The sequence below is a fragment of the Pseudomyrmex gracilis genome, unplaced genomic scaffold, assembly GCF_002006095.1.
Source record: "Pseudomyrmex gracilis isolate BER0280 unplaced genomic scaffold, ASM200609v1 scaffold_320, whole genome shotgun sequence".
Taxonomy (NCBI): Eukaryota; Metazoa; Arthropoda; class Insecta; order Hymenoptera; family Formicidae; genus Pseudomyrmex; species Pseudomyrmex gracilis.
The window spans coordinates 68023-83581 of NW_018020904.1; the positions used below are offsets into that span (position 1 = coordinate 68023).

Here is a 15559-nt window from a genome sequence, read left to right on the forward strand (position 1 = left end):
ATTAACATGACGTCATTTTTGACGAGACAAACTCACGTCGTCATTACGTTAATATCACGTCATAAACTAACGTCGAACTGGTCAAAAACTGACTTTATATTAACGTCATTATAACGTCAGCTGGTTGCCTGGGATGTGACGAAATCTTGCACTAAAATTGTAATTTGCAATTATACAGACATATTTTAGGAAATAGATGTAAAAACATTGATCTGTTTTGAAATATTTGTAGTTGTTTGTAAAATTACCTTCCAAATACTATTTCGGCAAAAGAATAATGATATGGCGAATCATCTTAGCAGTATATTTGCAAAATTAATTTTACAAAGAAATTGTCCAATAATTGAGAAAATAAATTCAGCTATGTGATGTTTAAAATATGTAGAAATATGATTGCTTATGAAGAAATGCAAGAAATCGTCGTCACTCATGATGTCATATTTGTGCAATATTTTCACAATTTGCCTATTGGAGGTATATACTGTGGAAATGCATAACGACTTTTTCGCAATTTTTGACAAATATTATTTACAATATTTTATTTTGACAAATCTGTTGCGTTATGGCGAATCATCTTAGTGCAATCATTGCAAAATCGTCGCAATTCATGATGCCATTTTTGTGCAATATTTTCACAAATGTGCCTATTAGGGTACACTCCTCTGATTTGGCGTCTTCTTCAGATCCCGTAGATTCTGCACCTCGTAGCGATCATTCGGTAGTACCGCTATCACCTTGTAAGGTCCCTTTGCCTTAGCACCTCGTCCAAGCTACTCTGGATCTTTGACAACTTGGCATCCGCCGGACTGGAAGGCTTATATTCCAATAATAGTTGTGCGGGACTCATTCTCGTGGTTCTGTTAGTCGTACAATTTATTGCACTTTGAACTTTCTTCCGGCTCTCGTCCCACCGATTCTCCGATTGTCCGGCGCACGTTGTGGCCAGCGAATTTAAGATGACGTGGTTTAGCCGTTCGCACTGTCCGGTGGCCCTAAACGTTGCTACTGCATTTAGTATGCTTAATTCCATGCTCCACACAAAAAGTTTTTAAACATGTGAGAGGTAAAGGCGCTTTTCCTGACTCTTATCAAGCGTGATGGCACTCCGAACACTGCAAACAGCTGATGCAGAGCTTTGAGTACGTCCTTGGCTGATGTGTTTCTCACAGTCTTTAGGATACAAAATTTGGTAAACCCATCGATGATCGTCAGAACATGAGTGTGTTTACGCTTACTGCGTATAAATGGACTAATATGATCGAGGTGGATGGTATGGAATGGGACTACCTTCTCAATAGGATGCAAAAATCCAGGCTTTTGCTCACTCGAAGACTTGTAATAGAGGCAGTTTAGACACACTTTGACGTACTTTGCAACAAACTTCCTCATCTTTAAACCAGTAATTTTCCCTGAGCTTCTTTAGAGTTTTATCCAACGCAAAGTGCTCCTGGTTATCGTGACATTACTTCGCTACGTTGAACCGTGACATCCGTAGTACCACGCGTTTATTCCCCTTGTCCGTTTTACGAAACACTACGTCATCCTTCAGTACATATTTCTCCAAGTACTGCCTTGTGTCCGGTCTTACCTCCCCCGACTCTAGTATTTTTCGTATTATTTCGATGTCGGAATCCTGCGCCTGAGCTGTTTTTACCCACTCGTTTTCAGTGATGTTCACCGAACAGCACTCCATCAGATTTCGACTCACAAAGGGAGCACCAGAAGTGGTTATCGTGAAATTCAATGCCAATTTTTTTGGTTCTATAGGTCAAAAAAGTTGTTTTCAATGAGCCTTAGTTTTCAAGTTTTTAATTTTGAAAAAACACGGCTTTCTTTCTTCCGTGCACCGGAAAAGTCGTTCCGTTAAGTCTATTTGCAAGCGGCTTCGAGTGGCTCAGTAAGTTAGGTGCTTGCATCGTAACTAGAGACATATGAGACATTGAAATTTTCTGCAATTGGAACATTGTATAAACGACGCCATGCCACATAAACATTTATTTTTCCGAATGTCTGGTGAAAAACAAATTTGATTTACATTAGAAAATACAGGTCTTTCCGAAGTCAATTTTGAAGCGTACCATGCAAATCGTAGGTCAGGTATCTGCTCAGAATCTGTCTCTATAAAAGCAACCGTTATTCTGTCAGAGCGGGAGGGGAGAAATTCCATAGAAGATTTGTTTTCCACCAGACATTCGAAAATAAAAATAAATGTTTATGTGGCATGACGTCGTTTATACAATGTTCCAATTACAGAAAATTTCAATGTTTTCCGTGTTTTTATGATATATATCACTCTCAACACTGTACGTCAAATTAATCAAATACTAAATAAATAACTTTCTGTAACAACATTTACCATAAGATTTCAATTTGTCTTGTTCCTCTCCGATATATTCAAAACTTTATATTATATATTTCTTACATATAATTTTAAATACACAGTAAATAAAATGCAAAAACATACATAACAATGTAAAATATTCAAAAAAAAAGTTATTGATTGCAGGATTCGAACCCGCATGCCTCGAATTACGATGCAAGACCTTACTCACTGAGCCATTCGAAGCCGCTTGTAAATAGACTTAACGGAACGACTTTTCCGGTGCACGGAAGAAAGAAAGCCGTGTTTTTTCAAAATTAAAAACTTGAAAACTAAGGCTCATTGGAACAAACGGCCGAACACGGAACAACTTTTTTGACTTATAGAACCACAAAAAAAATTGGCAATGAATTTCACGATAACCATTTCTGGTGGTCAAGGCTCCCCTTGTCAGATAATCTACGTGAGCTCCCTGAGCACCTGGCCGGTAGACTATCTCAAAGTCAAAGTCTTGCAAATATACCCACCAACAAGCAACCCGTGGCTGAATATCCTTCTTGCTCGCCGTGGCTCTAATCACGCTACAATCAGTCACCACTACGAACTTGATACCTAATAAGTATACCCTGAACGCTTTTAACGCCGCTACTACTGCTAGTGTCTCGAGGTTATTGGAATGATATTTCCGTTCCTCTACAGATGTTTTCCGACTATACTAAGCGACGACTCGCCTCTCACTACCATCCTTCTGAATTAACATTGCCCCTAACCCCAGAGAACTAGCGTCAGTGTAAACTTCGGTCTCTCGTAACGGATCGTATAGAACTAATAGTCAGTTAAAATCTCTTTGATCTCCCTTACCGTGCGAGACTCAGCCTCGCCCCAGATCCAAGGAACATTCTTTCTTAATAAGTTTGTCAAGGAGGCCGTCCTCTAAGCAAAGTTGCAAACGAATTTCCTGAAATATCCAGCCAACTTTAAAAACTGTCTTCCCTGTCGGACATTCTGGGGATCCGCCGTTTTTAGAACCGCATCAACTTTGTGCACACCTGGCCTAACCTTTTCAGCAGAAATCTCCCGGCCTAAATATTCAATTTTCCGTTGGAAGAACACTTGGTTAAATTGAAGGTTACATTATTAGTACGAAGTATCTTTAGTACCCCCTCTAACCTTTCAAACGCTTCTTTGGCGTCTACTTAGACGAAGCCGCTATTAGAATGTCATCAATGTACACTAAGGCATACTCTTTTAAGACTTTATTCATCGTCCTCTGAAACACAGCTGGAGCGTTTGCCAGACCAAATGGCATCTTCAGAAACTCTCATTGCCTATCCGGAGTGATAAACGCCGTGAATTTGACTGACTCAGGGTGCATCGGAATTTGGTAAAACCCTGACTTCAGATCAAGCGAAGTGAAGGTGGTCTTATTTACTAGTTGATCAATTTGATCATCAATTATAGATAGCGGGTAATTTATGCGTCTCGTGATTTTGTTAAGTCCCCGGTAATCGATCCTGCCATGCGGGTTTCACCATTCTTCTTCCACACCAAGACTACTGGGCTAGCGTATGACGAAACGCTATCTCTAATTATGCCGTTCTTCTTCTGGTCGTCCATTATCGCTTGTACTTTATCCTGATCACTCTGAGACATTCTATAAGATCTGCGATAAATTAGTTCGTCAGTCGTCATTTCGATCTTCATCTCTCCGGCCGTGATGCATCCTAACTCACTCGTATTAACAGCGACACTTTTCCTATATTTGTTAAGTAAGGGGCATAACCGCGACAAGACCCCTGGATCAGATTCGTCACAAATTATTTCTGAACTCTCGATTGGCCTTAACGATATCTTCGAAACTAAATTTACTTCACCAGCTGCTGCAACAGAATTTAGTTTGTTTACCTTGAACGTAATTCCTCCTGCATCACGATAGTGCGACGTTACCTAACCTCTGCCTAACGCGTCCCGGCCGATTATTATTTTCCTAGTGAGTTCACCATCTCGCACGACGAAGGCTCTCAACTCAAACAGAATGTCGTCTATGTAGACTTTCAGCTGTGCGCAACCTAGAGGAGTAACTACCGTTCTATTAAACCCAGACAAGGTCTTATCCGTTTGCAACAGTCTTAGATTAAACTGCCGCGCCACTTTATCCTGAATGATAGAGCAATCACTTTTCGATCGACGACACACTCTCTAGTCTCCCGTTCTACTATATATCGTTTAACCGGCTTTGCTACTGGTTGGGTCTCGACCTCTAGAATTTGTAACGAATCTGTCCCTTCAAGTACAGGTCATGCTCTTCCTTCGATTCTTTTTTTACGTCGCCTCTTGAAACAATCCGAATCGGAATGCCTCAAAAGTCCACAGAATCTGCATTTTGCTCTTTTCCCCGCCGCAACTGCCTCTTTTGAAGACGAACCCGCTTCAACTTGCTTCGCTTCCACATTAAGAAGTTCGGGACAATTAATTTTCTTATGACCTGGCTTCCTACAATTAAAACAGTAACCAGCATTGCCCAGTTTCCTCTCATGACCTACCTGTCGAGTTTTATCACGGAAGTCCTGCAACCCCGTCGAGTCTCTTAAGACTTTCGACACTTTATTTTCTCCATTCTTAGACAACAGGAGCATGCTCAAACATTGGTATAGCTCAGCTAGTGTTCTGGTCTTGGACGCCATCACGTTTATGTGGATGCTGTCGTCATGAATCCCATGTACTACCACCTCGACTATTTTACGTTCGGGGCTGTCGAGTTTTAACTTGTTTATGCGTTTGACTTTCTCAAATGAATATGTCTGTAAATCTTGCCTCGGAAGACTCTTAAGAGAAGCTGCCGCCTCAAACAGCTTGCCAAAGTTCTCATCGCTTGGAAACTGCCTCACAATGGCGATGACGAATGCCTCCCAACTAACTGGCATGCTACGAAGACCGTCGTACCACGCTTTCGCATTCCCTCGCAATTTTAAAGTTGCTAAATACAGTTTATGTGTCTCGTCCCAATCGTACATCACCCCGAACATACTGACCTTTTCCAACCACTCTGCTGCCGTCAAGTTCTTAGCTTCCGGATCGAATTCTAGCAATACTCTCTCGTTGATATATCGATGGGACCCCTTCGAAATCGTATGCATTATTTCCGCCAGCACCTCCGGTAGTTTTGCGAAGTCGGACTCACCGCTCGTCTAGCTATATCGGTCGGATGCTCGCTGATAGGGGGTCTTCCGTGCATGCGACCTGGATCGCGATCTGGATCGTCAATCACGACGTGTGTCATGCCTAGCTCGGTCACGGCCGCGACTCTTTGCCGACGACGATCTCCTGCTGCGACTCTCGCCGTCGCGAGGACGTATCCTTGACGTACTTCTACTACGAGACCGTCTTCTTCTAGATGACATCTCGAATTGCGTCGCGATATCTTTCTTTGTTGTATGTTTCTTCCGAAGTTCGTTGTTCACTTATTACGCACCAGTCGATACGCTAATAAAAATTCCGAAACTCACGGGCACGTGTGTATATCCCACTTCTGATCTGTCGTAGTAAAATAATCTTATATAATTAAAAGCAGAGGTTTGACCTCTGCTGCCGAAGAAATCTCCAAAATCTACGCTATCGCTCATACAAAACTCGCAGTCTTTTTTCTATTGTATCTTTACTTCGCCGTTAGATCACGCGATCTCTACTTCTCGAGGGGTGGGGATTCGTTCGCCGTCAAGCGCCGATCACAGTGCTGCTGCTCTGATGATAACCGACTGGCAGTCTATCACGCCATCTGTCGGCACCTTTTTTTTAGCAGGATGCCGAGATCCTGATCACCGTTGGAACTAGCAACTTAAACATCTCTCACAATATAAGGATATGAACAGAGAGGGAAGGTTGATCAAAACTCTAATACAGTAGACTCTTGCTATAGATCTGATCTTGGAACTGTAGGAGCGGAAACTTCTGGGAAACGGATCTATAGCTGGAGCCCCCTCTACGCCTCGATGCACGAAACTATTGAGCATCGAGGACGAAACTATTGAGCATAGTAAAGGACGGCAGAGTAAAGCCATCCCATCGACTTTGTGCGTGCAGACATGTAGAGGAGTGACTTGTGTGTGCGTGAACGTATATGTAGCGGGAAAGGCACTCAGACGGACTTATAATTAGCGAATTTACAGTGAGAATCTACTGTACTTTTAAATTTCTGCGAACAATTCTATCAAAAACGACGGCCAAAAGTAAAACTTTCATGCACGTGGCGTTATCCAGAATCAACTGCGTAAAAGTGGCATCAATCTGATTTTGTGTGCGTGCGTGCGTGCGTGCGTAGAGGGTATATGTATAGATATAGTGATGGGTTGCGCAAAAGCTTGAGCTTATACAGAGTTTTGGGGGTCGCTAACTACGAATCTGGAGTCAGAATTTTTAACTTTTTTCTCACCACTAACAGTATTACTTTTACGTCAGTTTTGATCTTAAATTCGTAGTCAGCGATTCTGAAAACCTATAAAACTTATAAATGTTGTTTTTCATCGGGTAGATTTTGTGATCCGTTTTACCTCATTATATCTCCTCTCTTTTATCACTACCAGTGTCCGATTTAGATTAATTTCGATCTTAAATTTGTAATCAACGACTTCGAAAACCCTATAGGTGCTGTTGTCATTCGAATTTGATTAGATTTTTTATAGATGTTCTGGTTTAACATACAAAGATGTTTTTCGGGTTTTAACCGCGTTAGTGTCATTCTTATACCGACGTTTCATGAACATTTCAGCTCACTTTATCAAGGTTTAAAGAACAACCTGATACAGTATCAGGTTGCTCTTTAAACCCTGATGAAGCAACCTGATACTGTGTCAGGTTGTTCTTTAAACCTTGATAAAGTGAGCTGAAATGTTCATGAAACGTCGGTATAAGAATGACACTAACGCGGTTCAAACCCGAAAAACATCTTTGTATGTTAATACAACACACCGCGAAAGCATCAAATATCAGATGTTCTGTTTTGTTCTGTTGTATCTACATCGCTTCTTCTCTACTACCAGTGTCAGATTTAGATCAGTTTTGATCCCAAGCAATAATTTCGAAAAGCTTTTAAAGATTATTTTCAAGCCTATTCAAGGGATTTTTAGTTACTTAGACAATATGAGGGTCATTTGTCGTGAATAATTGAATCTATGGCCGCTATATTGGATCAACCACTTTGAATTTTGAAAAAACTGCCACATTATATCAAAAAATGCTTTTATCTAACTTTTGCGACTTTGGACGAATTTTTGAACCACATAATTTTTGGAGGGCTTAGGATGTTTGGCAAAGAATGTCTCATATAAATTGCAAATTACCGTTTTATAATGTATAAAGTTTTTGTAATATTTATTTTTAATGTAAAGCTATAATATTATTTTTAATGTAAAGCTACAATAAAAGCAAACTTTTATTGTATTGTATCTTCTTAGTTTCTTTTTTTATGAAGATTGAAAATCTGTTTATGTTGGAATTATCGAATATACTGTATATTGATTTTTTGTGAACAAATACAGGTGATTTAAAATTATCTTTTTGTAAAGTGTATCTTAGATAAGCTTTTAATTTTCTCAATAATCCTATTTGTTTTCAGAAAGAATGTGAAGACACGTACAAAGACAGGGTATCGTATAATTAGTTTTTTTGGGAAATGTGTTCTCAATTTCATGTGCTTTGTCCATTCCCACTTCCATCTCTTTCCTTTTTTTAATGTCAGAATACCTGTATTCCGTATTATATTTTACTTGCTCACTTATCATCACACTCACTTTATCGTGTCAGCTTTATTGCTGTTTTTTCATCCGCAATATTTACTGCAACGCATAACCTAATATTCTCGCTAGTTATACAGTGTGGTCCTGCGTGTATTACTCCAAATTGCAATCATGAATGCCTTAATGCGACTCATCATTAATGCTAAAAAAAGTAATTAATGAGAATTGCCTCTGATTAAAAAAATTCTTATAATCAGGAAGTTATATCTTGCGTGTGTATGTGTGTGTACTACACATAAATAATGTTGCAAATGTATTTCGTATCTATTATGTTATTCTTTCTTCTTCCTTTTCTTAAAAGAATACTTTTAATTTGTAGCTATATTGGAATAAAACATAAAAGGGAGATAGAAATCATAAGACATAAAAGAAAGACAGAAATCATAAAAAAATTGTTGTATCTTGTACAAATTGCAATACATAAAGTTTTTTGTGAATCATTATTATTGATATAATACATAGTAAAACGAACTTCTAAAATATGTGGATCATTCTTGAATAAGCTTGTCAGATAATGAAACAAGATATTTGGGCAGATGCGATAAAAAAACACGAAATGTTCGTTTGTATGTAATAAAAACTATACACACGAACATCTTATGTTTTTATTCACATTTGCCCAAATGCCTGGATAATTCTTGTTTGTTTCTCTAAAAACTATAAATATATTTAAGTGTCTCGTATAGGCTTAAAATTTTTAATACTGTATATAAAATTGAGAAATATAAATATTATATAAATATTTTATTAGTAATAAATATTATATATAAATATTGTATATAAATATTGTATATAAATATTATATATTTATAATGTATATAATGTGTGTATATATATATATATAATGTATATTGGGTTGATCAGAAAAATTTTTGTATTTTTATATTAAAATACGAAAAGCTCCGACAAACCGATTATATATATATATATATATGTATACAGGGTGTCCGAAAATTACTTTAGCATCTCTTGTAGGCAGGTAGAAGGAGTAAACTTAAGTCGGAAGGTCCTATACCATTTGACGAGATTCGCAATAGTTATCAAGATCTTAATTAACAAAGATCCGCGAATAAGCATGCATCGGGCTGTCTTACGCGCGTAATTATTGGACATCCATTATACAGAGTGTCCGATAATAGGCGCACGCTAGTGAGCCGCGCGGAGCGCTCACGCACACCAGGCGCGTGGTTCACTGACGTGCGTTTGGCTAAAAGTCAGCGCTGATTGGCTTGATTTATTCAATAATTACTCCTTTCTTATATGGAATAGAAAAAAAAATAGTTTAGGACTATTTGACTCAGTTTTACTCCTTCTATCTGCCTACGAGAGATGCTAAAGTAATTGTCGGATATCCTGTATATATATGTCTGAAAAATTTTGTCACAGCCGAAGTGTGAAGATACATTGGGTCAATTTGAACAGAAAAGTCTAGTACCATTTTCCAAAATTTGCAATAGGTATTGAATGATTAATTAATACATGTGACTCAATGAGCGTGTAGAAAGTAATGATCCGGACTTAGTAGGCGTATATGATTTTCAATTGGAAAGAAAAATGGCTTACTTCATGCAATCTCCTAAGAGATAAAGAGAGCAAGAAGCGGAGTAAACAAGCGAGTGGCGAGTGACAGCTTCTTGCGATCAGCTGAGTTTTAAAACTGAAAATCATACACGCTTCCAGAGTCTAGACCATCGTTTACTACGCGCTCATTGAACTACATGTATTACTTAATTACTCAATAACTATTGCGAATTTTGCAAATTGATACATGACTTTTCAGTTCAGATTAATCCAATCTATTTTCACACTTCGGTTGTGTCAAAATTTTTCAGACATTTTGTATACAGTATTTGAAAAATGTTGATACAGTCGAAGTATGGAGATAGATTGAGTGAAACTGAATAGAAAAGTTATTTGTCATTTTGCGAAATTCGCAATAGTTAATGAGATGTACGTCTAATAATAACTGTCGATCCTAGTATTATCGAAAAATACTCGTCTTATAGAAAATTATTGAAAATCGTGGCATACTGTCTTTGTATGCGATTACAAAATAAATATCACCGACAATTATGCGTGCAAGAGATAATCGAAGCAAAAACAAGAATAATAAAGATCATTCAAGCCTCTTGTTTTCCGCACGAGCTCATATAGCTCGAGAATAAAAATTCAAAAAACAAATCTAAAATCGCAGCACTAAACCCATTCATCGACGAAACTGGCTTAATCTGTAAGAATCGTGACACTGATTAATATAAAAAATTGTTTATTCACTTATATTTCGTACAGTTTTCTTTTGACGATGTTACAATAATTGTTTAAAATAACTGGATAAAGTTCCGAAAACGTCAAATACCCGATTTTTCTGTCGATTGGTATACTACTGTATTTTGGTGCGCTAATTACGAATATGATAGTGAAAATCACCGACAAGGTCATTTTCAAGGTCAAAACTAAAAAAAAACTCAAAAATTATCACTTTTTTAACATTATTTTGATAAATATTTATAGCAAAAAAATGTTTTAAATAAAAGTTGTAGGTCTTAAAAAAATACATGATTTATGTTCTATGCATTTTTTGCATAGAATCAATACTTTTCGAAAAATATGAGATAATAGAAAAGACTTCTTTTTTGCACTAAAAGAATAGTCTCTATGTTTGTATTTGAAACGCGTAGGTAGACAGAAAGGCTCTGCTATAATAATAGTATGTGTATATGGCAAGGCAAACCGATAGCCAAGATTTTTTTGGCGCAGATCCCGTTTGCACAAAACATGGTTGTGCAGATTCTGATTGCCCATATTCGTCATTGCACAGAGGACGTAGTTGACCAAGATTTTATTTGTTCAGAGTGACTATTGCACACAAATTTTATTGCACAGATCTCGCTTACACATAAAGTACGGGAGGATCCCGATAGCCAAGATTTCTTTAGCACAGATTGACGGTTGCACAGATCTTGTTTGCCAATATCTCGTTTGCACAGAAAACTTTTGTACAGATCCCGATTGCATAGACATATTATAGATTAGTTTAGGTTAGATTTTTCGGGGAGGGAGTGCAGGGAGAGGGGCGGAGCCCCTCACTATATCTGTGTGATATAAACAAAATATTTACTTCGCAAATGTAATAATAACGACTATGTGTAATCGGGATCTGTAGAAAAGTTTTCTGTGCAAACGGGATTTAGGCAAACGGGATCTGTGCAACTGTTGATCTGCGCAAAAGAAATTTGTGTTATCGGTGCCCTACCATAAAGTACATTGCACAGATCCCGTTTGATAAATTTGCATATTAAGGACGACCTCACCGATTTCAATGACCTTGACATATGTTGTCACGAACATGTTCCCGAGTAACAATTGAAAGGTTTTAGCTGTCGCTCGTTCTTCATTAAAAGATTATGGACAGAAAAAGTTTCATAACTGAACTATCGATTTTCGACACCGTGTACATTTGAGAAGTAAATATTTGGATTGTGTTACATTATTGCACGTGTTCGCGAGAAAGAGGCTCGACCCTTCCCTCTGCACCCCCAAAAGTACTAAAAGAAGACTACTTTGTTTATATATGTTCTGTTTGTTCGTGTTATACAGGGCTGCGCCCTTCTCTGCCTACACGCTTACAACACATTGTACGTGAATATTTCTTAGGTCACATATTGTGTGATTTTTACATTTAAATTTAAAATTTCTTTCTTAATTTTAAATTTCATTGTTTAGAAACTAAATACTTATGTATAAGACATATTATGTCTAAACTATTATACATTACACACACATATGTCTAAAACATTATACATTCTTTGTCTAAAATATATACGGTGTCAAAAAACGATGGTTCAATTATGAAATTTTTTTCGTCCATAACTTTATAACGAAGAACAAGCGACTGCTAAAACTTTCCGATTGTTACTCAGGACGGTCACCTTGACAATATATGTCAAGATCATTGAAATCGGTGAGATCATCCTTAATATGCAAATTTATCTCCCGTTTTTCCAGAATGCTGCTTGCACAGAAATCATATTAGGTATTTTTTTATGTTCTTTTTATGGTGTATCCGTGTAGGCAGGGGAGACTGCGTCCCCCCTGTACCCCCCCTGAACCCTAACCTAACCCTAACCTATGTTCCTACAATAGGTGCATTCGTTTTAAGCATTTTAGGCATCAATATGGTATCTTTATTTGCGTTGTTCTACGTGCCATATAATTTCTGTGCAAACAGAAATGCAACAATATATTCTTCGTTCTCAGCCGAGCCCGGTCAACGACGAGGACGTGACGAAGAATTGACTCCATTTTTTTTTTTTTTTTTTTTTTTTTTGTTTAAGTGTTTTATACTTTTATACTTTTTTATTTTATTATAATTTTTTACGTTTACTTTTTTATTTTGTTTTTAATGCTTTTTTATTTTTATAAANGTTTTTAATGCTTTTTTATTTTTTAAACTATTAATATTTAAAACACGTGACGAAGGTCGAGGACGTGACGAAGAATTCGGCACATTTATTTTTGTGATTTTTTTTTTTTTTTTTTTTTTTTTTTTTTTAAGTGTTTTATACTTTTATACTTTTTTATTTTATTATAATTTTTTACGTTTACTTTTTTATTTTGTTTTTAATGCTTTTTTATTTTTATAAAAATATTTATATTTAAAACGCAAACAAAATTACGCTTTCCTTGGATAACATCTAATATCAATAAGCAGTTGCATAAAAGGATCTTGACCCAATTTTCGAACCCGACGACGCCACAAAAATTCACACAAATGATCACCAAGAGAATCTTTCTGAACACCGCGAGATAATTCACGACGCATCCAACGCCAGGAAGACTCAATATTTTGAGTATAAGCACCAGTTTCATGGTTTACAAAAGACTCAGAATGATTTACCGTTTTATGGACATATCCGTGTTCTTCTAAATTCATATAACCTTTCCAACAATCCGTATGGATCTCAGTCCCACGCATCACATGTTTTTTTTATTAAAGTCACAAGAGTATCCTTGTCTCTCTTGTTATCTGAACAAATTTCGAGCCGATAATTAATAGGATGTTCACGATGAATCATTCCAAGAATCCAGGATCCCTCAACAACACGCCCCCGCTTGTACTTCCGACGACCACTCTTACACTCGTCAATTTCAACTATTTCACCAACACCTCCCAAAAGACCCTCTTCCTCAAACTGCTCATCAAGTGCAGCCATACACACCTCTCAACAAAAAGAAAATCTATCGGCTACAGTCTCACGAGATACCTGTTGTCCATCATTAATACTACACTCTCGAATTGTTTGTTCAAACGTCATATTGATAGAAAAACAATACGTTATTTGTATGCATGCTCCAGGAGAAGTATGACATCTTTCGAACCATGCATTTTCAGCAACAGTCGCAGTATGTCGATATTTTCGTCCTTTTACACAAAGAAATTCTCTACAGACAAGTTTAGATTCTATCAACTGCATATATTTTTTATGACTTTTGCAATATCTTTGTGTCGGAATTAATCCAACTTCTCTTAACCATGAAAGAGTTGAAGAACGATTTTCAAAAATAGACGCCAATAAAAACAAATTGTACGTCTTATCCATCTTTCCGCAAGAAATAAAAAACCGTTTAAAAGAAAAAACCTTAATTAGGCTATAACACTATTGTTTGCAAAATTACGGTTTACACGGAAAGTCACAAATTCGTATAATAATAAACCTATCTCGCATTCAAAGCACTGGGCAATACGGAAATAAACCTTGTTTTGCGCGGAAAGGAGGTTTGCAAAGCGACGTTCAAATGCAAACCTATATACAATGCACTCCCGCTATAGATCCAGTTATAAGCAGTGATGCCAGTGCGGCATACGTGCACGGTAGAAGCTGTGCGCGTACGCCCTCTATGCTGCTATGCTATCAAAAGGTTGGAATCTACCATCACTGGTTATAAGTCCGACTGAGCGTCTTCCTCGCCACACAAGTTGTGTGTACTTTCACGCACACACAAGTCACTCTCTTATCTTCTATCTTATTTTTCTCGAAAACTAGTGGTTCTATGCAAAAACTGCATAGGACATAAATTATGTATTTTTTTAAAACCTACAACTTTTATTTGAAACATTTTTTTGTGCTACAAATATTTATCAAAATAATGTTAAAAAAGTGATAATTTTTGAGTTTTGACCTTGAAAATGACCTTGTCGGTGATTTTCACTATCATATTCGTAATCAGCGCATCAAAATACAATAGTATACCAATCGACAGAAAAATCAGGTGTTTGACATTTTCGGAACTGTACTCAAGTAACTGCGCAACTATGATTAAAATACACAGTTCACTACTAATAACTAAGTGATGATAAATAATTGACTGTAACTGACTGCTTGATTCTGACTGCCCGCGCCTCGGTTTGAGGGCGCGTTTTATAGGGCCTGAATTCAGCCACGGAAAGTTCTGGAGATTTCCTTATTTGGTAATGTTCTAGAACATTCTCGAATGTTCGAGAATAATCTAGGATGTTCTAGATTCGGCTGCGTGCGATTCTTATGATGATAATTTAATAGTTTGATGAATTTTAATCGTATCTTTGATTAGATTTTCAGGTTTTAAGGTTGCAGTGTCGGAAATTGCTGTACAGTCTGGTTCTAAATGAAGTATGTAATTTTGATAGATTCGAGTGCTACGAGGAATTTTATCAGAACAGAGAATATGCAAATTTTCTTGTTTAGACGCAATTCCGATCCAGTCTTGATTTGTGTGAAGTTGTATCCACAATGTATTTTGGATTTACATATACTTTGTTGTACATTTTTCTGATTCGTGTTTAAGTATTTTGCTTAGACAATTATCTTTTATTTCCGTTCTATAATCCGGATAAGTTCTTTTTAGTAACTGATAATCCCCAATCTTTCTTGATTTTGTTAATTCTAATTCATTTACTGGCATAAAAATAGTTTTATGAGAATCTAATAAAATAAGTTTTTGCGTAGTATCTATGATAGATTGACCTAGGCTAACCAACCATGTTTTGGAAGGGATATTACTCTGGTTAATTCTAAAATCTTATCCTCTATCAAGAGAATCAATAATTGTAGTAACAATCTTTTTCCGTTAAAGCTATGGATACGTCGCATATATCTATTAGAGTAATATAGTATTTTTCTTCTAAAGTAGTATAGTATTTTTAGTATAGTATTTTTCTTCTACAGAGAAGTTATCGATGTGTTTATGTTTCCTGAGAACAGTAAAAAGTTTTCTAGGAGATAGAATACTACCATGATAAAAAAATAACCGGAATTTATTCATAAAAAAAAAGTACATGTTTATTCTTCAAAATTCAAGTTGTCCTCTTCAAAGTAGTCCCCGTCGGCTGCGATGCACTTGTGCCAGCGTTTGATCCACCCCTCGAAGCTTTTCTGGAAGTCGGTTTTTGGTATAGCCATTAGTGCCT

At 36.9% G+C, this 15559-nt stretch overlaps 1 protein-coding gene across 1 annotated transcript in view; it reads left to right on the forward strand.

Annotated features, from left to right (window-relative positions):
- The window catches only part of LOC109860052, a gene marked incomplete at its 5' end in the record, with an annotated part of 130685 nt that overhangs the window by 67980 nt on the left and 47146 nt on the right, over positions 1–15559 (forward strand). Inside the window, one exon of the mRNA XM_020438899.1 lies at positions 7932–7961. Coding sequence (XP_020294488.1) covers positions 7932–7961 — 30 coding nt within the window. The remainder of the gene's footprint in view (positions 1–7931; positions 7962–15559) is intronic.